Here is a 26,651-nt window from a genome sequence, read left to right as displayed (position 1 = left end):
GACATCTTAGAAGTCAAGTGGGTTACTGAATTTGCGTCTTGTTTCTTAAACTTCGAGTTCAGATATATATCTTTCTGGCCCAGCCCCAAAAGTATATTCTTGGAAGAATAATTTTAGAGATAGATTGTGTTGCATGGTGGGAAAAGGACTTCTGGTGTGGAGTCATGAGTCATCGATCTAGGACCTGGAGCATCAAGAAATGCAACGCATAGGTTCGAAGTGAGTCACGTTATGGGGACCAAAAGAAACAGGGCAAAAAGGAATACAGTGGCCTGGGCTTCGAATAAGTAGACATAGCTTCTAGTCCACGTTCGCCTACGTTGCATGATGCAGTCTCTGTCAGATCCATGTAAACCTCTGAAAAACAGAAATCAGAAAAAAACAATAGTTTGGTATTATCCTTATCGTCTGCATAGGTCATAGTTCAATTGCTCTAGTTGAGTTGTTTTATGTGGCAGTAATATACCAACTTAAGCCGATTATAATCATCCTTAATGCATGCAGAAATGGAAATCTAAAAGCAGGATTCAGGGTGTCACAGTAAATAAACAAGCATTTGCAAAGCAAATTGGTCACCGTTGCTTGCTATTTTTTGGCATTGCCAAAAAATATTTTGTTTGTGGATGCTTTTTGTTTGAAGAATACAAAAACATTCTTGGGTGACTTACGTTCCAATTTGGAGAGTACCTGGCTTGACAGGACTGGACTGTTCCTACTAGAACAGGGCCAGTGCTGATTTGCATGTGGCTGAGTCCTGGCTGAAGTAGCATAATGGGAAAAATGATGGACTGGAATATAGCTTGAGTAATTACTAGCTCCTGATAATAATTCAAGCATTCCATTCATCACTTTTTTGTACTCTTTACTATGACACCCTAAATGCAATTAGTATGCCCAGAAGTGGGTTCTTGGCTTACTGTTCCCCCAGAACCAAGCTGCCATCCAACTGAAGTTAAATAGGACAAGTATTCCAAAACCGGTCTTGGATTGATTGAAGACGATATAGCTTACAGGGAGTGCAGAATTATTAGGCAAGTTGTATTTTTGAGGATTAATTTTATTATTGAACAACAACCATGTTCTCAATGAACCCAAAAAACTCATTAATATCAAAGCTGAATATTTTTGGAAGTAGTTTTTAGTTTGTTTTTAGTTTTAGCTATGTTAGGGGGATATCTGTGTGTGCAGGTGACTATTACTGTGCATAATTATTAGGCAACTTAACAAAAAAAAATATATACCCATTTCAATTATTTATTATTACCAGTGAAACCAATATAACATCTCAACATTCACAAATATACATTTCTGACATTCAAAAACAAAACAAAAACAAATCAGTGACCAATATAGCCACCTTTCTTTGCAAGGACACTCAAAAGCCTGCCATCCATGGATTCTGTCAGTGTTTTGATCTGTTCACCATCAACATTGCGTGCAGCAGCAACCACAGCCTCCCAGACACTGTTCAGAGAGGTGTACTGTTTTCCCTCCTTGTAAATCTCACATTTGATGATGGACCACAGGTTCTCAATGGGGTTCAGATCAGGTGAACAAGGAGGCCATGTCATTAGATTTCCTTGTTTTATACCCTTTCTTGCCAGCCACGCTGTGGAGTACTTGGACGCGTGTGATGGAGCATTGTCCTGCATGAAAATCATGTTTTTCTTGAAGGATGCAGACTTCTTCCTGTACCACTGCTTGAAGAAGGTGTCTTCCAGGAACTGGCAGTAGGACTGGGAGTTGAGCTTGACTCCATCCTCAACCCGAAAAGGCCCCACAAGCTCATCTTTGATGATACCAGCCCAAACCAGTACTCCACCTCCACCTTGCTGGCGTCTGAGTCGGACTGGAGCTCTCTGCCCTTTACCAATCCAGCCACGGGCCCATCCATCTGGCCCATCAAGACTCACTCTCATTTCATCAGTCCATAAAACCTTAGAAAAATCAGTCTTGAGATATTTCTTGGCCCAGTCTTGATGTTTCAGCTTGTGTGTCTTGTTCAGTGGTGGTCGTCTTTCAGCCTTTCTTACCTTGGCCATGTCTCTGAGTATTGCACACCTTGTGCTTTTGGGCACTCCAGTGATGTTGCAGCTCTGAAATATGGCCAAACTGGTGGCAAGTGGCATCGTGGCAGCTGCACGCTTGACTTTTCTCAGTTCATGGGCAGTTATTTTGCGCCTTGGTTTTTCCACACGCTTCTTGCGACCCTGTTGACTATTTTGAATGAAACGCTTGATTGTTCGATGATCACGCTTCAGAAGCTTTGCAATTTTAAGAGTGCTGCATCCCTCTGCAAGATATCTCACTATTTTTGACTTTTCTGAGCCTGTCAAGTCCTTCTTTTGACCCATTTTGCCAAAGGAAAGGAAGTTGCCTAATAATTATGCACACCTGATATAGGGTGTTGATGTCATTAGACCACACCCCTTCTCATTACAGAGATGCACATCACCTAATATGCTTAATTGGTAGTAGGCTTTCGAGCCTATACAGCTTGGAGTAAGACAACATGCATAAAGAGGATGATGTGGTCAAAATACTCATTTGCCTAATAATTCTGCACTCCCTGTAGTAGTTCTGGCTGGATAACTTCTACTGGAGGAGGATAACAACTGAATTGTGTATGGCTGGGTCTAATTTGAGGTGGTATGGTGGGCAAGAAAACAATAGACTTGATGCAGCCCAGGTAATAACCAGTGTTTTGAGATTAATTCAAACATTCCATCCATCACTTTTTTGTATTCTTCATTGCAACACCCTAACTACAACAGGTATGCCCATACATGGGTTCCATTCTCATTGTGTCAATGGAACCACGCCTTGGGTTGCTTGTGTTTCATTTTAGAGAGGACCTAGCTTGGCATTTTGGACTGGACACTTTTATTGGAGTAGGACCAATGTTGATTTGCACATGGCTAGGTCTAATCTGAGGTGACATTGTGGGCATAAAAGATGGACTGGGTTGCGGCCCATGTAATTATGTATGGCTGATATTAATTCACATATTAACCCAACCACTTTTTTGTATTCGTTATGACGCCCTAAGTGTGATGGTTATGCCCAGATGTGGAGCCAGTGCTCATCGTGCCACTAGAACCAAGCTGCACCTGACGGAAGAGGTCCAAATAAGCTAAAACCAGTTTTTGCTAAGTTTCACTTCCATTTCAGGGAGGACCTTGCTTGGTAGTGTGGCTGGGCTGTTCCTAATCTAGCAGAACCAAGACTGATTTTCATATGGCAGGGTTTAATCTGAGATGGCATGGTGTCAAAAAACAATGGACTGGAAAGTGGCCCTGAGTACTTAATGGTGGCTGAAATTATTTCCAGCATTCCATCCATAACTTTTATAGGCTTCATTGTAGAATCCTATTGTGGTGGAATATTCAGACATGAGTCTCAGGTTTACTGTGCCACTGGTACAAAGCTGCACCTGACTGAAGAGACCTGAATAGACTGAAACCAGTCTTAGTTTGTTTCTTCCCTTTCTACAGGGTCACTCCCAAACCTTTTACCCTCACTCTCCTGTTTCTGAACCCACTATTGTTGGCTTTTAGGACTCTGTGCATGTTACCACTGCTAGCCAGTTCAAAAGTGCTTGCACTCTCTCTTTTAAACATGGCAAAATTGTCTCACACCAAATTGGCACAATATTTTATCTGTAACTCCCTAGTAAAGTGGAAGTACATGTACCCAGGTCCTGTAAATTAATTGCTACCAGTAGGACTGCAACACTTATTGTGTTCAGCACTTAAGTAACTATTTAAGGATGTCTCCAGCCTGCCATTGTAGCCTACGTGGGCAGTTTTAAACTGCCAGTTTGAAAATAAACATATTGCCAGATGTAAACCTTCCTTTTTAATACATATAGGCCCAACACATAGGACAGGGTGCAGTGTATTTTAAAATGTTGGATATGTACTTTAAACTTTTACATGTCCTGGTATTGAAAACTCTTACATTTGTTTGTCACTACTGCAAGGCCTACCTCTCTCATAGAATAACACTGGATTACCTTATTACATTTAATAAGTGATAACCTTCAATAGGGAGGTAGTAGGAATTTCGAGTTTGGTGTTTGAAGAATTGTAATTTAAAACCCTCTTTAATGGTAAAGTTCGACTGTAAGTCACACTTCTGAAAAAAACACTTTTAGTTATTTGGCATTTTCTACTCCCAGCCACCTGGTACCTTCAGCCTGTATCCTGGGTCACATGCCTAGGTGTAGCTGGCAGTTGGTCTTTGTGTTTTGCTCCCAGTCAGTGAGACAAAGGAGCAATAGGTGTTGGCAGGATGGGCCATTTCTGACTTATTGAGGGGAGGAGCTGTCACCCACTACACTTGCACATCACAAAGCCTTCACCTGAGCACACTCACAAAGGGTTTGGCACTAGTCTTTTGTGCCATCAGACAACCTGGGGCCATGGCAGAGAGGCAGGAAATTCCAAACGTCTCTTGGGGTGGAAACATTCAGAATGTTTCCTTACTTCGAAGCTGCACCAAGCATACATATTGGATCCTCGGACCCAACTCTTCAGTACACCTCTGGCCCTGTGGATACTACAAAAGAAGGACTACTTTGCTGCTGTGCTGCATGAAGGACTACTACTCTGCTGTCCTGCTGCCTGCTACCCTGCTTGCTGAAAAGAAGACTCGACCTGCACGTTTTATCCCAGGCTGAAGTGATTCCAAGGGTCAGGTGACTGACCTGCTCTGCTCTGAGCTATAGGGACATAACAAACTCCAGAGGCATCCCTGCATCTGCCCAGGTAACCTGCTGTCTGGACCTGCAACAGGACCTGCCAGAGCTCTAGTGGAGAGAGTTTATCATCCCCAAGAGGTGCCGCTCAAGTCCTGGACCCTTGATGTGGCATCAGTTGAGCTCCCTCTCCAAGAAAAGGAGAAATCCTGAAGTTTTGGGCTCTTTGTGACTGCAAATGGGCCTTTTCCCACCAAGATCGTGCTACCTGCACCATCCACAAATGCGAGCCTCCAATGATCCAGACTCTTTGTGTAACAGCAACTTTCAGCGATGAACAGCAAAGCACATTCTGCACTTCAGGCTACAGCCAATTCAAATCGCCAGCAACTACATGATCTTCGTGCTACAGCAATGACCCTCCTTGACACCTAGCCTGCTCTTCATGCTACAGCAATGACCATCCACAACACTCTCCCTGTTCCTCATGGCTCCCTCTACCCTAAAAGGAATTCTTTGCACTGGACTTTAGAAGGTACCCTTTCAGCAGGACTAACCTGGTCCCTGTATCCGACCCATACTCCATTGTGGTTAGCCTGAACTTGCTACTTTCACCCGGTCTCGCATGACCAGATAACTGCAAGTGGTGCTTTGTGCTTTTAGGCGCTTACATACTTAAATCTTTAAAACTGCACATCTCCAGTTCTACATATTGGACTTTATGTCTTTCTGGTGTTAGATGTAAATTTATTACATTTTACTATTTTTCTAAATTGGTGTGGTATTTTTCTTGTGTTTTTACTTTGTTACTGTTTAGAGTGTTGCAGAAATACTTTACACATTGTCTCTAAGTTAAGACTGACTGCTTTTGTGCCAGGCTATCAAAAGGTTAAGCACATGTTCATTTAAGGTTTGATTGGAGCACACTTAGGACCTATGGTGGCAGCTGTGGTAAGTCAAATTGGTTTTAAATGTAAGGTGTATGCATGCTTGTGGACAACAGTGTGTTTAAGTGAGAGACAGCATGAGTCTGTGTGAGAAAATGTTTCTGTATGTGTAAGCATGTGTGTGTGCGTGAAAAAGAGTGAGAGTCAAGGGACAGACAGTGAGTGAAATTGTGTGAGGCTGAGGCCTAGATTTACTATTCTTTGACACAAGGCAACACTGCACCAAAGTTGCTCCGCTGCCTTGCATCAAAGGTTCATTTTTTCTCTTCCCGTGCACTGGAATACTTTTGGAAGCCATGCGCCAATACATGTACCCTTTTGCCAGAGTGCAAAGTGTGTGCATTATCTGAAGAACAGGTTTTGTACTGAAAGGTGTCCCTTTCAGTATGAAAACGATGCTTTACGTATTTCCCCACTTTGTATGTGCGTACAATACAGCACACATGCAAAGTGGAAAAACAAGAAGAAATTAAAACATTCTCCTATTTACACCAGCCTCAAGAAGGCATAAGATTTTAGCTCAAATTTCTGCCCACCAATGTATGTAGATAGGGATCTACTTCAAAACCCATGGGTGCTTGCATGGGAATGCCCATACATCATCCTTGGGATGGCCCCTTGACCCAAAATAATGTAAAGCAGCAAATAGTGCAACTTTGCATTGCTTTGTGATACTATCCCACAAAATACTCACTTGTTATGGGCTATGTGGCTTTCCTTCCTGAAAAACAATCATATTCAGGGGTCATTTGATGCCAGTTCCTGCGATGTCATTAAGGTCAAAGGGTACCCCTGGTATTTTTAACCCCTTCGGTGCCCAGGACGTAATGGTAACGTCCTCGGCACCTGAGCGGTGCAGCCGAGGACGTAACCCTTACATCCTGCACCCGGCCCACGGGGGCGCTAGCGATCCCTCCGTGGACCTCCTTCCCCACTCCCCTACCCCTGACCCCGCCCAGTGACGTCTGATGACAGCAGCGCACGATCGTGCGCTGACCTCATCAGAAGTCACCCCCATCCAGCGCAATCGGAAGAGAAATGTTTGCATTTCTCTTCCGATCAGGGGTGGGGGAAGTCAGAGAGACATGAAAGGAAAGGAAAAGCTTTTCCTTTCCTTTCATGTCTTTCTGAGCATTCCTGCAGCCTGATCGGTATGCCCACTAGGCAGCAGGGATTTTGTTTACATTATGTAAACGGAGAAGGGGAGCATTTTTTTATTAGGCCTTTTCTGCCCCCCCCCCCTCCTATTTTTGGAAGGCCCATCTGCCCCCAAGGCAGAAAGCCCACCAGACACCATGGAAGAAGTTTTTTTTTTTTTTTTTTAAAGAGGGTGGGGTATGGCCATACCCCCATCCCAATTAAATGGGGACAAAGTTATTCTGCCCTTTGGTGGGCAGATGGGTTAATTACCCCCGATCCACTCCCCAGGGGAGAAGAAGACCTACTAGAGGCCAGGGAATTAAAAAAAAAATAGTGGGGTGGTGGCTACCAACCAGTATGGGCATGCTTATGCTCCCACCCCAACTGAAGGGGTAACAGTCTTTCAGCTCTCCCCCCGCACACTAACAGATCTTATCCCAACGGCAAGCAAGAGGACATTTGATTATTTTGGGTTTTGGTTTTACATTTGGGCCATGAGAGCTTGTCTTAAAATCATCCCACTTGAAATGGTGAGGGCTGCACTTTTTGGACTTTGGGACGCTGCCATGTAGAAAAATCTACGAGACCTAGACACATCTGAAAACTAAACATCTGGGTGAGTCTAGGGTGGTGTGCTTCACATGCACCGTGCACCATTTTCTTACCCACAATGCCCTGCAAACCTCCCACTTTGCTTGAAATCACTCATTTTCCCCACATTTTTGTGATGGAACCTTACGGAATCTGCAGGAATCATCAAAATTCCTACCACCCAGCATTATTGCACCTATACCAATAAAAATCTGCCCCACTTGTGAGTCTAACATTTTTTTTTTTCAAACTGCCCTTTTGGACCCACTTTGGCTCCCCCTCAATTTCGACATGTTTCTGGCTCTTCCTTGTCACAGGCTCTTGGCCCACCTACACAAGTGAGGTATCATTTTTATCGGAAGATGTTGGGTGGTAGGAAATTTGTGCCGGTGCGGTGATCCCACACAGAAATGTGGGGAAAAGTGATTTTTTTGTAGCTAAATTTGAGGTTTGCTGAGGATTCTGGGTAAGAAAATACTGGGTGATCCACGCAAGTCACACCTCCCTGGCCTCCCTCGGGTGTCTAGTTTTCAGAAATGTCTGGGTTTGGTAGCTTTCACTAGATGGCTGCAGAACCCAGGACCAGGAGATGTGGGGGAATGCTAGGTAGAAGGAAGTTTGTGGCTCCCTTCTAATTCCAGAACTTTGCAGCACCGAAATGTGAGGAAAAAGTGTTTTTTGCCAGATTTTGAGGTTTGCTAAGGGTTCTGGGTAACAGAACCTGGTGAGGGCGCCACAAGTTACCCCATCCTGGGTTCCCCTAGGTATCTAGTTTTCAGAAATGTACAGGTTTGTTAGGTTTTCCTAGGTGCCAGATGAGCTACAGGCTAAAATCCACAGCTAGGCACTTTCCAAAAAACAAGTCAGATTTCAATGTAGAAATGTGATGTGTCCATGTTGTGTTACGGTATATTGCTTTAAAAAATCTGCCATAGCTGGAAAACGTTATAGAAGAAAACGTGGACAGAAATGGCTCTTTTTCACCTCAATTTCAATATTTTGTTTATTTTAGCTGTTCATTCATTCATTAGCTTTATTTTGGTAAAACGCAAATACCATAAAAGCACATCACAAGAAATCACAGTTTTACAAAAATGAACTATAGATAAAAGTCCTTAAGTATAAAACATTTTTCCTTTAAGATCATACCATATAAAGATCATACCATATAAAATCGTGATAGAAAGTATATTACATTTTCCATAATAAATATCGTGACACAAATATCTTCCTAGTTAAAAACGACAGATAGGTTCAAATAAAGTACAAAACTTTCCCATTATAAAGTCCTACTAGTGTGGTAATTTTAACATTTTTGTTCTGACACACCAAATTTCATCTAGATAGCTAGCTAAGGCAAATGCCACCATGTCCTCGGTATTAAACCTAAAAATTCTAAGGGCAGTAAAACGGTTCTGAAAGCCCATAATTCTACAGAGAGGTACAATCCATTTAGTTTGTTGTTTATCATAAGCAGGACAATGGAATAATACATGTGCACTACATTCGGGAAGGCAGCAGCCCATCGGACAAAGATTGGCATAAGGATCATCTTTAGACCAAGTACAGGTGAAAGAACGTAGCGGTAGCGAGCCTATCCTGAATCTGATGTAAAGGGCACGGGCTCGTGGGAATGTCCATATATGATTCAAACTCGTAGTGACATTTGACTGATGTAAACTTGTCCGACAAACTACCTAGAGGGACCTCTGCTAGATTTCTCACTTTTAGCCACCGCCAGTATCCATCCTTTACAACTTGTGCCGCATTTTTGGGTAAATCGTTAGGGGCCATCCAGAAATGGACGAGCCCCAGTTTAGTCAGGGTGGCCCTAACATGCTTGCACCAGGGAATTTTTTCCATATAGTTTTCACTAATCAGAGCTTTCAACCATGTCCTATACAGACTAAATATATCCAAGGACCATATTCTAATCCAATATAATATTGGTTTCAACGCTGCTATATGAGCAATAGAATCAAGGTTCATGTCCATGCGTACAAGTAACGTAGGAGAGCTAGTGGGTATTCTTAGGATAGACTTTATAAAATAATTTTCGGCAATCTCCAAATCCTTTAGGTTACCATGTCCCCATAGTTCTGCTCCATAAAGAACACTCCCTCTTGCTTGTAGCTTGTATATTTCCATTGCTGGAGTGATTGCGAACCTAGGGGACCTGTTTGCAAATCTCAGTACGCCACCCAGGTTCTGCTTCAGTGACATATGTGCCCTTGCTATCTGAGCCTGCCATCTATGCGTATCCTCAAGTCTGACCCCCAAATACACAAAATCTGCAACTCTCTCCAGCTCTACCCCTTCCATAGAGATACTCTTTCTTACTTTATGTTTGTTGTCACCAAAGATCATGTACTTTGTTTTTGTAGAGTTCACTTCAAGACTGTGATCTCTACAGAAGGATGTGAATTTTTGTAGTAAGTTTCCTAGACCGGACGCAGTTTGGGATAGCAGTAATGTATCGTCCGCAAAGAGCAGGCATGGTGTCTTCACCCCCCCCCTAGTTTGGGTGCATTGTTGTCACAAGCAAATAGATAAGGAATACAAGCATTTATAAATATAAGGAAGAGGGTTGGGGCCAAAACACACCCTTGTCTCACTCCCCTTTTAATTTGGATCTCTCTTGTTATTTCCCCATTTGCTCCCCATCTAACTTTGGCAAAGGTCTTATTGTACAAGCTTTTGATTGTGTTTAATAGCGTACATGGGAGTCCTGCTCTATCCAGTATCTCCCATAGCTTTTGTCGTGGGACCAAGTCAAAAGCAGATCTGAGATCCACGAAGGCTACGAATAATTTCCCTCCTTCCAGGTCGACAGACTTCCATTTAATCGTGAGGAATCTAAATATCTGGTCGATTGTGCTAATTTTTTCCCTGAAACCGGCTTGGAAGTCACTCAGGATTTTAGCTGTTACTTTCTGTAGGAAAACCTTGAAGGATCTACACAAATGACCCCTCGACGACTTCAGAACTTTGTCTACTTTTCAGAAATGTTTAGCTGTCTGGGATTCAACATTGGTTTCACACCCATTTTTGTCACTAACTGGAAGGGGGCTGAAAGCACAAAAAATTATAAAAATGGGTTATGTCCCAGTAAAATGCCAAAATTGTGTTGAAAAATGTGTTTTTCTGATTCAAGTCTGCCTGTTCCTGAAAGCTGGTAAGATGGTGTTTTTAGCACCGCAACCCATTTGTTGATGCCATTTTCAGGGGAAAAATGCATGCTTTTTTCTGCAGCCCTTTTTTCCAATTTTTTTTTTTTAAACAAACTTTTAGTTGTATTTTGACTAATTTCTTGGTCTCTTCCAGGGGAACCCACAAACTAGGGTACCTCTAGAATCCCTATGATGTTAGAAAAAAGGACACAAATTTGGCGTGAGTAGCTTATGCGGGCAAAATGTTATGTGGGCCAAAAAAAGGCTCGGCACCTGAGGGGATAAAGCCTGGCAGCGAAGGGGTTAAAGCCCATGCTCATAGTAAGTCTTTGGCTCTGGAACCCACAAAGAACTATAGACATCATTCATAGTTGGGTGGGACCCCCAAATTTAGAGAATGCGTCCAGTTGGCAGCCTTTTCTCTTTGAAGCATCTCCCGCCTCCCAACTACAAAAATTCAAAAACAGTGATGGCAGGCCTGCTATGCCATGGCAGAAAAACAAAACCATTGTCCCCAATGTGTTGGTAGGTGTCTCCCAGTGTGAGGAGTACACTTAAGGATTGTTTTCTGTCAAGGACCTCTATGGTTTGCATTGTGGTTCCATACAGGAAACACCAGTGGGTACAGCTTTAGAGGGGCTGCCATACGTAGCATGGCCCCTGCCATGTCATTCTCTCAGCTGCAATGGTTTTCCTGACTGTAGAATTAGCACTTGGAAAGCTGCCATCTTTTGCACTTTAAATGAGGCCGGGTATGCAACAGGTGAGCGAATCAACCTGCTTCTGATTGTTTGCGACTCTTCAATTATCACTCAGCTCTAAATCAGGTCCGAGGATCTATAGGTAGGTTTGCTGAGTGTAACTGAGGAATGTGGATCCAATACTGTGTGCAATGTCCTCAACCTGGCTGTCTCGCTCTTGTGTGAGTCCTACTAACAGTTTCTACTGTGTGCATGTTTCGTTGTACAGATCAGAATGTATTGAGGCCATTGCTAAACTCTTCTGAAACCATTCTCATAGCCAGCCCTGTTCAGGTTATATACATAGGTTGCAATTGCATTCTTCTGGTAAACTAGGACAGCAGTGAGACTGCAGATTACACAACGGAAAAGGACATCAGAATACACAGGGACCTTCTGCTTCTTTACAACTACTTTGGTCTACAAGGGTACACAGCTGCTTGAGGGGAGATGATTCGAGGTCGAATCACGAAATTACTAAAATGTCCATCCCTAGGACTGACAAGAACTGAGAGTGTGTGAATGGGGAGGGAGGGTGAATGAGCAAGCCAGTGAAAATAATCTGTGATGTCATCTGGGTTACATTTCCATAATAAACAGAATAGGTGACAAGGGCTCATATTCATCCTCTGATGCCCCCTCTCCAAGTTCTTCTTTGGAAATGGTCTTGCAGACCACAGACACAAGCCAAAAGCCAATCAGGAAGATGTTTTTATTAACCATGTGCACAAGTGAGTATCTAATATTGGTTCTACCTTATTCACCTTGTGGGAACGAATGAAGCTTTAACGATCTTATAGGAAACCCCTGTTTTAACTGGATATGCTCTGTGCTACTCATACTCTATCTTCTCTGGCATCTGTAGCACTATCTTGCATGGATATAGGAATAAGGGCAACAACTCACTGATGTGCCGCATTGGACAACATTATAGAAAGAATAAGGTCCCTCAATTGCCTATCAATTACTGTAGACCTTTTATCAGAAATTACCAAGGTATGAATGTGCATCTTGTGTCAGATGTATTCATCATTTGGGTTATTTGTATATTTTACATACTTCCAATTACCTATATAATATGTACATTAACTCGGTAAACATTCAAATTAGTTGCATTCCATGTGTGGGCTCCCATCACCCAAGTGCCACCCATGTGTGTTTGTGACAATTCTTGGCACCATTACAAAATTATAAAGAAATGAAACACTGTAAAACAATTTTTTTACAAGAAACATACAAATGATATAAAGAAATGAGGAGCATATATGATAGGATTTATAGTTCTATTATCAAAATGACCTAGTGCAAAACAAGTATTTTTATCCTCACTGAGTATGCCACTGACAACAATAGATTCAGTCAATCCATTAGTTAGTGGTTCTTTGGGGTTCAATCCATTATTGTCTCAAGTCACTCCTGAGTCTTCTTAACACTGCACGTTTCGACCTCTCAAAGGTGGAGTGACTAATTAGCAAGGTCTTCATCTGGGCTTGGATATTCAAAGACTCTATGCTGAAGTATCCATTAGGACCTTTTGAAATGGGGTCTTCTATTTTCAAATTGTCTTGTGGATGGATGGGTGCCATTGTATGGATACCTGTTCAGTGGATCGCAGAGATGTAGTTAATTTTGAGTGTATGGGTGATGTTGGCCTACTGGAGCCTCTGTTTAGTGAAGCTTGGCTTGGGTGAACGAGTGCTGTCGCAATAAATCAGAATAAATCTGGACTCCATTACCAAAATCCGCAGGATTTGTGGGAGGGGTCATATTCATCCTCTGCTGCATCTCTCTTCAAGTTCTCTATTGTACATGGTCCAGCAGACCAAAACGCCAAAGACCAATTAAGGAGCTGTTCTTGATTATTCACAATGAGCCAAGGAGCACCTCATGTTCACCCTCTTCATCTTGTGGAAACGTGTAGCTCTATGGATCATTTAGGAATGCCCTGTGTTAAATGCATAAGCCCTGTGCCAGGTATATCTTTCTTCACTCGGGATGTGCATGGCAATGCAAGAAACTGCCCATTAAGTACCATCGAGTAAGGAGTGCACTAAACCACTGGCTCCCCAATTGACCAACAGTTGCTGCAGACCTTTAGTAAGAAATTACCAATGTATGTACATGCTTCTTGCATCAGTTGTATTCATCATTCAGATTATTTGTGTTTTTTAAACACATCCAATTATGTTCACTATAAGTATACACATATGATAAACATCCAAAACTTATTTTCCAAATTTGGTTGCCACCAGCCAAGTGCCACTCGTGTAATTGTGACAATTATCGGCACTGTTGCAAACAAACTGATGAGGAAATCAAACATTGTAAAAAACACTTTGTAAAGAAGCATAAAAATTGAATGCTGAAATGAGGATCAGATGTGATAGGCTATGCATCCTATTAGTAAAACAGTCTACAACAAAATAGTCATTTTATCCTCACTGAACGTGCTACTTACCGCGGTAAGTACAGTCAATCCATTAGTTAGTAGTCACTTTGAGGTTAATCGTGGCCTTTGTGGATCTTAAATCTGCGTTTGATCTGGTCCCGCGCTGCAAACTGTGGGAGGTATTGGACAGAGCCAGCTTCCTGAGTCCCCTTAAATTGAATTAAAAGTTTATACACTGAGAGTTTTGCAACAATTCGATGGGGATTAAATGGGGAGGTAACAAGCGAGATCCCGATTAAAAGAGGGGTGAGGCAGGGATGTGTGTTGGCCCCCACACTTTTTTAATGTTTATTAATGCATGTATCCCTTATTTATTAGACTGCGATAATGATGCACCAAAACTAGATGGGACAAACATTCCGTGTCTGCTATTTGCGGATGATACTTTGTTACTATGCCAAACTGCCCCCGGCCTTGCTAATTTACTAGTGAAGTTTATGTGCTTTTGCAAGGACCACGGCCTTAAAGTTAATACCTTAAAAAACAAATATATGATTTTTGGCGACAAAAAACATAAAATAAGGACGATCTTACTGGATGAGGAAGCATTAGTGAGAGTCACTGACTTTGATTATTTGGGAGTTAGACTAGGGGATACGCACAAATGGCAGGCCCATTTATCAAAGGCATATATGAGACTGAAACAGAACTCGGGGGCGTCTTGAGATTTGCTAACAGATCTCCCAGATTTGCAATCTCCCCTGCAATAGAAATATACAAAGTACAAACTAGAGGGAGGGTTCTGTATGGAGCAGAGCTGTGGGGGCATGGCAATCTGAGGGACTTAGAGCTTGCTGAAAATTCATTCATAAAAGTCTTGCTAAAAATACCTACTAGTTTCCCCACTTTGCCTATTCGGATGGACCTAAATCTAGATTCCATCGCCCACATAGCCGCTTTAAGACCATATTATATTGGATTAGGATTTGGTCCATGGATATCTTCAGCCCATTCAGAACATGGTTGAATGCCCTGCTGAATACACACATAAGAAGAAAAATCCCATGGTGTAATCATGTCGAAAACAGTTTGACCAAACTAGGGTTGGGCCTGTTTTGGACAGACCCTCATTGTCTCCCAAAAAATGCGGCACAAGTTGTTAAGGATGCATATTGGTTAAACTTAAAAATAGGAAAGCTAGTTGAGGTGCCTTCGTTCAGCTTGACAGATAGGTTTATATCAGTCAAATGTCATTATGAATTTGAAAATTACATGGACTTGATTTTATCCCCCAGAGCACGTGCACTTTATATCAGGTTTAGGTTGGAATAGTTACCACTATGCAGTTTTACTTGCAGGTGGCCCAAACAGGATAACCAACAAGATCTATGCCCAATGGTCTGTGGGTCATCTGAATGCATTGCTCATGTGTTACTCCAATGTCCCACATATGCCAAACAGCGGACTCAATGGATTATACCTCTTTGCAGATCCATGGGCATTAACAACCGGCTCCTAGCTCTTAGGATCTGCAAAACGAATACCCATGGCATTGTGGTATGTGCTTTGGCTAGATTTTTAGATGCAATTTGGCACATAAGAGCAAAACGGTTAGGGTCAGCTTGTAATGCATTACACTAAAGTAAGTCCAAGTCTGTAGATAAAATTGGATACGTTGCACTTATAGGGAATATTTGATTTTAATCCTAAAAAGATGCCATATTGTGCTTTTTATTCTGTATTTTAAGCTTGTTGGGTGAAGGTTTTTATATTACTGTCTTCTTATACTGGTGATCTTTTATAATTCCTGATTATGTTTGAGAATTTTGCATTTCGCATTTTAATCATTCATTTTCTAGTATTTTCCAGTTAGAGAGTTTTATATTATTGCTCTTTTTATACTTCCTTTGTGTGTTTCGTATGATGAGCTTTTATGGTATTTTTAGTACCTAAATAAAGCTTAATGAATGAGTTTAATCCATTGTCTCATTGCACACTCCAGTCCTATCAAAACTGCATATTTTGACCTCTCAAAAGAGGGGTGAATAACAAGGGATGTAGCTACCATTGGTGTAGCACTTTCAGCGGCACCAGGGCCCAGAACTCTGAGGGAACCATTGCACCCCGGTAAGGGCTGTATTTTACTACCGCAACATCAATAAAAGGAGACATTTTTCTTGCTTACACAGGCCCATTGTATCTTTGCTACGCTACTGTGACTAACTGGCAAGGTCTTCTAAGGATATGGATGAAAAATTACCCTAAGCAACCAATTTTCATGCCTGGAAAGCTAATCACAAATGTTTGCCACATTTCCACCTACCATGTCAAGTATACTGCCTCACGAGTAGCGTCTCTCACCTCTCCTGCAAATTCTGGTTTCTCTTCTTGCTTGACAGTTTATCCCTATGTATCACACACTCATCCTCAATTAAAAATTCCTGTTGAGATGCTGTAACAATAATGACAAATACTAGTTCTGTTCCTACTAAGTGATCCATATTTTTGGGCAGTTTTTGGTGCTGGTTTACAGTGAGATGAAGGGTTTTGTCCAGTATTCCTGAATTTGATTGAGTGTGGAAGTCTATTTTAGAATGCTGTTCTCAGACAATTTAGCTACTAGACAACATTTCCTTCCTTAACCCCTTCCCCGCCACGGACGTAATGGTTACGTCCATGGCAGCGCCCGTGTGGCGCCATGGACGTAACCATTACGTCCTGAATGCTTCCCTCGGGAGAAGCGCTAGCGCTCCTCCCGAGGGACGCCCCCCCACCCCCCCAGGTCAGGGCTGACCGGGGAATCCCTTCCCCTTCCACCCCCGACCCCCCCCACCCCCCCCTGTGACGTCAGCGCACGAGCGCGCGCTGATTTGTCACAGGGGCCTCCCTAGTCGCGCTGGAAGCTCTGCTTCCAGCGCGATTGAAAAAGAAATGCAAAAGCATTTCTTTTTCAATCACTTGGGAGGCCCGGAGGGGCTTCAAAGGGAAGGAAAAGTATTTCCTTCCCTTTGAAGTCCCTCCGAGGGTTTCAAAAGCCGGATTGCTTGCAATCCGGCTTTTGAAACCCCACTAGACACCAGGGATTTTTTTTTTTCTTCATTGAAATTGACAAAAGGGAGCGACCCCTTGGGCAAGGGTCGCTCCCAGGGGGGGCATATTTTCAGGAAGGCCTTTTCTGCCCCCCCTGGGGGCAGATCGGCCTACTATTAGGCCGATCTGCCCCCAGGGGGGGCAGAAACCTCTAGGCACCAGGGACCTTTTTTTTTTTTTTTGTTTCATTTTTTTTTTTTTTGGTGGGGAGCGACCCCTTAGGCAAGGGTCGCTCCCCTTGGGGGAAAATTATATTTTGGCCATTTCTGCCTCCCTTGGGGGCAGATTGGCCTATTTTGATGAGGCCAATCTGCCCCCAAGGGGGGTAGAAACCACTAGACACCAGGGAGTTTTTTCTTTGCGTGAATTTCACGCAAAGGGAGCGACCCCTTAGGCAAGGGTCGCTCCCTGGGGGGGAGGGCAATTTATTTTAGGCCATTTCTGCCCCCCCTGGGGGCAGATCGGCCTATTATTAGGCCGATCTGCCCCCAGGGGGGGAAGAAACCTCTAGGCGCCAGGGCAATTTTTTTTTTTGTGTTTTTTTTTTTTGTTCTTTCTTTTTTTTAGAGATGGGGAGCGACCCATCAGGCAAGGGTCGCTCCCCTGGGGGGCAAATTGTATTTAGACCATTTCTGCCCCCCTGGGGGCAGATTGGCCGATTTTAGGTCAATCTGCCCCCAAGGGGGCAGAAACCACTAGGCACCGGGGATTTGTTTTTTGGCGCCAATGTCACGCAGGGGGAGCGACCCCGTAGGCAAGGGTCGCTCCCGGGGGGCGGGGGGTGGGGGTTGGGGGGGCAAATTTAATTTAGGCCATTTCTGCCCCCCCGGGGGACAGATCGGCCTATTATTAGGCCGAACTGCCCCCGGGGGGGGGGGGGGCAGAACACTCTAGGCGCCAGGGCAATTTTTTTTTTGTGTGTTTTTTTTTTGTTGTTTCTTTTTTTAGAGATGGGGAGCGACCCATCAGGCAAGGGTCGCTCCCCTGGGGGGGCAAATTGTATTTAGACCATTTCTGCCCCCCTGGGGGCAGATTGGCCAATTTTAGGTCAATCTGCCCCCAAGGGGGCAGAAACCACTAGGCACCGGGGATTTGTTTTTTGGCACCAATGTCACGCAGGGGGAGCGACCCCGTAGGCAAGGGTCGCTCCCGGGGGGGGGGGTGGGGGTTGGGGGGGCAAATTTATTTTAGGCCATTTCTGCCCCCCCGGGGGACAGATCGGCCTATTATTAGGCCGAACTGCCCCCGGGGGGGGGGGGCAGAACACTCTAGGCGCCAGGGCAATTTTTTTTTTGTGTGTTTTTTTTTTGTTGTTTCTTTTTTTAGAGATGGGGAGTGACCCATCAGGCAAGGGTCGCTCCCCTGGGGGGGCAAATTGTATTTAGACCATTTCTGCCCCCCTGGGGGCAGATTGGCCAATTTTAGGTCAATCTGCCCCCAAGGGGGCAGAAACCACTAGGCACCGGGGATTTGTTTTTTGGCGCCAATGTCACGCAGGGGGAGCGACCCCGTAGGCAAGGGTCGCTCCCGGGGGGGGGGTGGGGGTTGGGGGGGCAAATTTATTTTATGCCATTTCTGCCCCCCCGGGGGACAGATCGGCCTATTATTAGGCCGAACTGCCCCCCGGGGGGGGGGGCAGAACACTCTAGGCGCCAGGGCAATTTTTTTTTTTGTGTTTTTTTTTTTTGTTGTTTCTTTTTTTAGAGATGGGGAGCGACCCATCAGGCAAGGGTCGCTCCCCTGGGGGGGCAAATTGTATTTAGACCATTTCTGCCCCCCTGGGGGCAGATTGGCCAATTTTAGGTCAATCTGCCCCCAAGGGGGCAGAAACCACTAGGCACCGGGGATTTGTTTTTTGGCGCCAATGTGACGCAGGGGGAGCGACCCCGTAGGCAAGGGTCGCTCCCGGGGGGGGGTGGGTGTTGGGGGGGCAAATTTATTTTAGGCCATTTCTGCCCCCCTGGGGGGCAGATCGGCCTATTATTAGGCCGATCTGCCCCCGGGGGGGGGGGGCAGAAACCTCTAGGCGCCAGGGGAATTTTTCTTTTTTTTCTTTGTTTTTTTTTTTTTAGAGATGGGGAGCGACCCATCAGGCAAAAGTCGCTCCCCTGGGGGACAAATTGTATTTAGGCCATTTCTGCCCCCCTTGGGGGCAGATTGGCTGAGTTTAGGTCAACCTGCCCCCAAGGGGGCAGAAACCACTAGGCACCGGGGATTTGTTTTTTGGTGCCAATGTCACGCAGGGGGAGCGACCCCGTAGGCAAGGGTCGCTCCCGGCGGGGGAGGGTGGGGGTTGGGGGGGCAAATTTATTTTAGGCCATTTCTGCCCCCCCCCCTGGGGCCGGCTGAGCTACAGGCCAAACACCACAGGTAGGCACCTTGCAAAAAACACCTCTGTTTTCTGTGAAAAAATATGTTGTGTCCACGTTGTGTTTTGGGCCATTTCCTTTTGTGGGCGCTAGGCCTACCCACAGAAGTGATGTACCATTTTTATCGAGAGACTTAGGGGAACGCTGGGTGGAAGGAAATTTGTGGCTCCTCTCAGATTCCAGAACTTTCTGTCACCGAAATGAGAGGAAAAAGTGTTTTTTGGGCCAAATTTTGATGTTTGCAAAGGGTTCTGGGTAACATAACCTGGTCTGAGCCCCGCAAGTCACCCCATCTTGGATTCCCCTGGGTTTCTAGTTTTCAAAAATGCACTGGTTTGCTAGGTTTCCTCAGGTGTCGGCTGAGCTACAGGCCAAAATCCACAGGTAGGCACTGCTTTTTATAAAAAAATGTGATGTGTCCACGTTGTGTTTTGGGCCCTTTCCTTTCGTGGGCGCTAGTCCTACCCACACAAGTGATGTATCATTTTTATCGGGAGACTTGGGGGAACGCTGGGTAGAAGGAAATTTGTGGCTCCTCTCAGATTCCAGAACTTTCTGCCACAGAAATGTGAGTAACATGTGTATTTTTAGCCAAATTTTGAGGTTTGCAAAGGATTCTGGGTAACAGAACCTGGTCCGAGCCCCGCAAGTCACCCCTCCTTGGATTCCCCTAGGTCTCTAGTTTTCAGAAATGCACAGGTTTGGTAGGTTTCCCTAGGTGCCGGCTGAGCTAGAGGCCAAAATCTACAGGTAGGCACTTCGCAAAAAACACCTCTGTTTTTTTCCAAAATTTAGGATGTGTCCACGTTGCGCTTTGGGGTGTTTCCTGTCGCCGGCGATAGGCCTACCCACGCAAGTGAGGTATCATTTTTATCGGGAGACTTGGGGGAACGCTGGGTGGAAGGAAATTTGTAGCTCCTCTCAGATTCCAGAACTTTCTGCCACAGAAATGTGAGTAACATGTGTATTTTTAGCCAAATTTTGAGGTTTGCAAAGGATTCTGGGTAACAGAACCTGGTCCGAGCCACACAAGTCACCCCTCCTTGGATTCCCCTAGGTCTCTAGTTTTCAGAAATGCATAGGTTTGGTAGGTTTCCCTAGGTGGCGGCTGAGCTAGAGGCCAAAATCTACAGGTAGTCACTTTGCTAAAAACAGCTCTGTTTTCTGTGATATGTCCACGTTGTGTTTTGGGGCATATCCTGTCGCGGGCGCTAGGCCTACCCACACAAGTGAGGTATCATTTTTATCGGGAGACGTGGGGGAACGCTGGGTGGAAGGAAATTTGTGGCTCCTCTCAGATTCCAGAACTTTCTGCCACAGAAATTTGAGGAACATGTGTTTTTTTAGCCAAATTTTGAGGTTTGCAAAGGATTCTGGGTAACAGAACCTGGTCCGAGCCCCGCAAGTCACCCCTCCTTGGATCCCCCTAGGTCTCTAGTTTTCAGAAATGCATAGGTTTGGTAGGTTTCCCTAGGTGGCGGCTGAGCTAGAGGCCAAAATCTACAGGTAGTCACTTTGCTAAAAACAGCTCTGTTTTCTGTGATATGTCCACGTTGTGTTTTGGGGCATATCCTGTCGCGGGCGCTAGGCCTACCCACACAAGTGAGGTATCATTTTTATCGGGAGACGTGGGGGAACGCTAGGTGGAAGGAAATTTGTGGCTCCTCTCAGATTCCAGAACTTTCTGCCACAGAAATGTGAGTAACATGTGTATTTTTAGCCAAATTTTGAGGTTTGCAAAGGATTCTGGGTAACAGAACCTGGTCCGAGCCCCGCAAGTCACCCCTCCTTGGATTCCCCTCGGTCTCTAGTTTTCAGAAATGCACAGGTTTGGTAGCTTTCCCTAGGTGCCGGCTGAGCTAGAGGCCAAAATCTACAGGTAGGCACTTCGCAAAAAACACCTCTGTTTTTTTCCAAAATTTATGATGTGTCCACGTTGCGCTTTGGGGTGTTTCCTGTCGCCGGCGCTAGGCCTACCCACGCAAGTGAGGTATCATTTTTATCGGGAGACTTGGGGGAACGCTGGGTGGAAGGAAATTTGTAGCTTCTCTCAGATTCCAGAACTTTCTGCCACAGAAATGTGAGGGACATGTGTTTTTTTAGCCACATTTTGAGGTTTGCAAAGGATTCTGGGTAACAGAACCTGGTCCGAGCCCCGCAAGTCACCCCTCCTTGGATTCCCCTAGGTCTCTCGTTTTCAGAAATGCACAGGTTTGGTAGGTTTCCCTAGGTGCCGGCTGTGCTAGAGGCCAAAATCTACAGGTAGGCACTTCGCAAAAAACACCTCTGTTTTTTTCCAAAATTTAGGATGTGTCCACGTTGCGCTTTGGGGTGTTTCCTGTCGCCGGCGCTAGGCCTACCCACGCAAGTGAGGTATCATTTTTATCGGGAGACTTGGGGGAATGCTGGGTGGAAAGAAATTTGTAGCTCCTCTCAGATTCCAGAACTTTCTGCCACAGAAATGTGAGGAACATGTGTTTTTTTAGCCAAATTTTGAGGTTTGCAAAGGATTCTGGGTAACAGAACCTGGTCCGAGCCCCGCAAGTCACCCCTCCTTGGATTCCCCTAGGTCTCTAGTTTTCAGAAATGCACAGGTTTGGTAGGTTTCCCTAGGTGGTGGCTGAGCTAGAGGCCAAAATCTACAGGTAGTCACTTTGCTAAAAACAGCTCTGTTTTCTGTGATATGTCCACGTTGTGTTTTGGGGCATATCCTGTCGCGGGCGCTAGGCCTACCCACACAAGTGAGGTATCATTTTTATCGGGAGACGTGGGGGAACGCTAGGTGGAAGGAAATTTGTGGCTCCTCTCAGATTCCAGAACTTTCTGCCACAGAAATGTGAGGAACATGTGTTTTTTTAGCCAAATTTTGAGGTTTGCAAAGGATTCTGGGTAACCGAACCTGGTCCGAGCCACACAAGTCACCCCTCCTTGGATTCCCCTAGGTCTCTAGTTTTCAGAAATGCACAGGTTTGGTAGGTTTCCCTAGGTGGCGGCTGAGCTAGAGGCCAAAATCTACAGGTAGTCACTTTGCTAAAAACAGCTCTGTTTTCTGTGATGTGTCCAGGTTGTGTTTTGGGGCATATCCTGTCGCGGGCGCTAGGCCTACCCACACAAGTGAGGTATCATTTTTATCGGGAGACGTGGGGGAATGCTGGGTGGAAGGAAATTTGTCGCTCCTCTCAGATTCCAGAACTTTCTGCCACAGAAATGTGAGGAACATGTGTTTTTTTAGCCAAATTTTGAGGTTTGCAAAGGATTCTGGGTAACAGAACCTGGTCCGAGCCACACAAGTCACCCCTCCTTGGATTCCCCTAGGTCTCTAGTTTTCAGAAATGCACAGGTTTGGTAGGTTTCCCTAGGTGGCGGCTGAGCTAGAGGCCAAAATCTACAGGTAGTCACTTTGCTAAAAACAGCTCTGTTTTCTGTGATGTGTCCACGTTGTGTTTTGGGGCATATCCTGTCGCGGGCGCTAGGCCTACCCAAACAAGTGAGGTATCATTTTTATCGGGAGACTTGGGGGAACATAGAATAGCAAAACAAGTGTTATTGCCCCTTGTCTTTCTCTACATTTATTCCTTCCAAATATAGGGGTGTGTGTAAAAAAGACATCTATTTGAGAAATTCCATGTAATTCACGTGCTACTATGGTCGCCCCGGAATTCAGAGATGTGCAAATAACCACTGCTCCTCAACACCTTATCTTGTGCCCTTTTTGGAAATGCAAAGGTTTTCTTGATAGCTATTTTTTACTCCTTATATTTCAGCAAATGAATTACTGTATACCCGGTATAGAATGAAAACGCACTGCAGGGTGCAGCTCATTTATTGGCTCTGGGTTCCTCGGGTTCTTGATGAACCTACAAACCCTATATATCCCCGCAACCAGAGGAGTCCAGCAGACGTAACGGTATATTGCTTTCGATAATCTGACATTGCAGGGAAAAGTTACAGAGTAAAAAGTAGAGAAAAATTGATGTTTTTTTCACCTCAATTTCAATATTTTTCTTTTTCAGCTGTTATTTTCTGTAGGAAACCCTTGTAGGATCTACACAAATGACCCCTTGCTGAATTCAGAATTTTGTCTACTTTTCAGAAATGTTTAGGTTTCTGGGATCCAGCATTGGTTTCATGACCATTCCTGTCACTGACTGGAAGGAGGCTGAAAGCACAAAAAATTGCACAAATGGGGTATGCCCCAGTAAAATGCCAAAATTGTGTTGAAAAATTGGGTTTTCGGATTCAAGTCTGCCTGTTCCTGAAAGCTGGGAAGCTGCTGAGTTTAGCACCGCAAACCCTTTGTTGATGCCATTTTTAGGGGAAAAACCACAAGCCTTCTTCTACAGCCACTTTTTCCAATTTTTTTGAAAAAAACAAAATTTTCCCTGTATTTTGGCCAATTTCTTGGCCTCTTTCAGGGGAACCCACAAAGTCTGGGTACCTCCAGAATCCCTAGGATGTTGGAAAAAAAGGACGCAAATTTGGCTTGGTTAGCTTATGTGGACAAAAAGTTATGCGGGCCTAAGCGCGAACTGCCCCAAATAGGCAAAAAAAGGCCTGGCACAGGAGGGGGAAAAGGCCTGGCAGCGAAGTGGTTAAAATGAAACATGTTGGTTCGAGCTGGCAGAAGATACTCCTAAGACAGAGGCAAACAGTCTTAGGCAATTATCACTTACTTAGATGTTGTTTTCAAGACAACTTCTTCAACAATCTCTTTCTCTTTTTTTCTTCTTAGGTTCATAGATGGGGGACTGGTCGATCCTTGGCCGTCTGCTGACGGAAGTCCAGAATCACTCGACAGTCATTGGGAAAATTTGGTTGACCATGCTTCTTATCTTCCGGATCCTTCTGGTGACCTTGGTGGGTGATGCTGTGTACGGTGATGAACAGTCCAAATTTACCTGCAACACTCTCCAGCCTGGCTGCAACAATGTCTGCTATGACAGCTTTGCTCCTGTCTCCCACCTACGCTTCTGGATTTTTCAAATTGTCCTGGTCTCAACCCCTTCCATCTTCTACATCGTTTATGTACTGCACAAGATCGCAAAAGATGAGAGGATGGAACTGGAACAGGCCTGTGTACTTGAACTCCTGCAGACACTAGCCACAAGGGAGCAACTGCAGGAGACTGCTAGCCTTAGCCAGAAGCCAGAGGACCACCTGGATGGCAAGTTTTCATCAAGGAGTGGGGAGAGGTTGAAGCAGACGCTGATCGGTGAAACGGTGAAAGATCCAATCCACCTCTCTGACAAAGTGTTGATCATCTACATTGTGCATGTGGTCCTGCGTTCATTTATGGAAATTGGCTTCTTGATTGGGCAGTATTATCTTTTTGGATTTGAGGTTTCCCACTTATATCATTGCGAAACATATCCATGTCCAACAAAAACAGATTGCTTTATCTCCCGAGCCACTGAGAAGACTATCTTTCTCAACTTTATGTTCGGGGTGGGCCTGGGGTGCTTTGTCATGAACCTTGCTGAACTGCATTACCTCGGCTGGGTATATGTCTTCCGTATCCTGCTGGCAGCCTTGTCCAGCTGCTGCGACTTTAAGCGCAAGGAGAGGAGTGCTATGGTTTTGTACCCTGAGCAAAATACTCTGCTGGCGCAGCTAAAGGACTCTATTCAGGAGAAGATGGTGCTCAAGAACTCTTGCAGTCTGTCTCAGGAAAAGATTGGCTATGCCTCCTCTCACCCAGCCACCATCTCTTTCACCAATGACTCCAGTGACCCCCCTCCAAAGAAGAGCCCGGACGTCAAATCTAAACATGGCAACATGCCAAAACTTGCCAAGAGCAAGAAATCATGGCTGTAGTTAAGATTGACGTGGAAAGATAACACGTCAACATACCTGGTAAATATCAGTATGGGTCTCCTTTCCATGCCAGAAACCTGGATGGTGCTTCCATACCTGCCTTGTACCAGGATGTTGTTTATTGATATCTACCAATAGATCGATGGTGACCTCAGACTTCGCTCTTTTGGGGTTATTTATAACCTGATTTGAAGGCATTCTTGGACTTGTAATCTTATTAATTTAAAGTTTGTCAAGCTACAAATGGCAGAATGCCTTTTCAAATACATTTTTAAACCAGTGTGGGTCTTTAGGTGTATCCTAAGAGGTTGGTGTGTATAAATGCCAAGGGAAAGGTGAACTGTCACAAGAGAGCATGCTACCATTCACGAAACAGCTTCTTGTTATCCCTACGAACTGTAATTTCAGAAAAACGGGTTGCCCTGCTTCATCATCTAAAAAAAAAAAAGTCAGCACGGTATCTCAAAATCTTTCTGTCTGGTATTATAATGGGAATGGAAATTGGATGACTGCACAGGAACTTGAAAGAAGACCCACTATCATGCAATAACTTAGCTTACATGTAACACTAGTCTTTTTTTTTTTTTACAACAGTAAAATTCACTTTGCAATTCACAAAAGGTGGTTTTGCACTCATAGAACGGGTTACTCATGCAAATATTTCATGTCAGTAAGTTTCTCCCGAAGTGGAAATTGGCCGGTCCAGTGCTGCAGTGCTTTGTGAGTTTTGACACACCTACAAACTTATACTTTTGTGTGTGTTCATCAACTCTTCTCAACCCCATTCCCATCCTGAAAACGGTTAGAAAATTACTTCTGACAAGAGCAGGAGTAAGGTTCTTTCCAGGATCTCAGGGGGAAGGGAAATTATTGACTTTTAGTGTACGGGGTTTCGCAACAGAAAGAAATATTATGTGAAGAAATTTGCACTTGCCCAGCAGATTTTCGTATGAGCAAATTTACACATCTTACTTATTCAACCCAAAAACTGTAACTTGTAAAAGGTTTACGGAAGAAACTCCTAGAACAAGCAACTGTTGCATGTTTCTAGGTGTACTTCTGGAAACGTTTGTGAATTCTTGAAAGTCACAAATCTTCAAGTCCTAGACGTGTGTCTGCAGATTTGTGACTTTCTTTGAGAATTGAGTTCACAGCTATTAGGGGGGCACAGTGACACATTGTATGCCATATTTCTCTAATATTTTTACAGAGAAGTGATTGTTTTAAGTAATTTCCCGTTAGGCATCCATGTTACAGGCTTGTTAGTGTGAAGGGATGTCAGGAGCTTTCTTGCTGGAAAACTCGTTTCACTGTTGGAGGTGTTTATAATAAATGAAGACCCCTATCTCACTTCCAACAACAGGTATTTTGCCAAATTGTATCTGGTGCCTGTGTGTAACGATTTTTGGAATAGTAGTGATGCAACTTGTAATTTCAGGCCATTCCTATGTTGAACACTTATCCACAGGTGTTCATTATTAGACTTGGGCTTCTTTGGGAGGTAACACAACTGATAAGTAGGGATGCCGCAGGTTGCGGTATATTACATTACTGCCCTATTCCAAGTTTTCCTGCTCATAATAAGGCATAACATGCATAATTGGGGGTTAGCCCACCAATGACTACATGCTTTGCTGCTTTCCAATAACTTTTCCCCTGTTCACATTTTACAGGTCTTCTGTAGCGAAATGTGAACCACTCC

General features: G+C 44.4%; 1 protein-coding gene across 1 annotated transcript in view; it reads left to right on the top strand.

Moving 5' to 3' along the window:
* Positions 1 to 25,237, top strand: part of LOC138285822 (gap junction delta-2 protein-like) — a 34,928-nt gene extending 9,691 nt beyond the window's left edge. Inside the window, exon 2 of the mRNA XM_069226230.1 lies at positions 23,868 to 25,237. Coding sequence (XP_069082331.1) covers positions 23,876 to 24,949 — 1,074 coding nt within the window. The 5' untranslated portion in view covers positions 23,868 to 23,875 and the 3' untranslated portion in view covers positions 24,950 to 25,237. The remainder of the gene's footprint in view (positions 1 to 23,867) is intronic.
* Positions 25,238 to 26,651: the final 1,414 nt, after the last annotated feature.

Source organism: Pleurodeles waltl, chromosome 3_1 (genome assembly GCF_031143425.1).
Source record: "Pleurodeles waltl isolate 20211129_DDA chromosome 3_1, aPleWal1.hap1.20221129, whole genome shotgun sequence".
Taxonomy (NCBI): domain Eukaryota; kingdom Metazoa; phylum Chordata; class Amphibia; order Caudata; family Salamandridae; genus Pleurodeles; species Pleurodeles waltl.
This window is presented reverse-complemented; position numbering and strand designations above follow the sequence as displayed.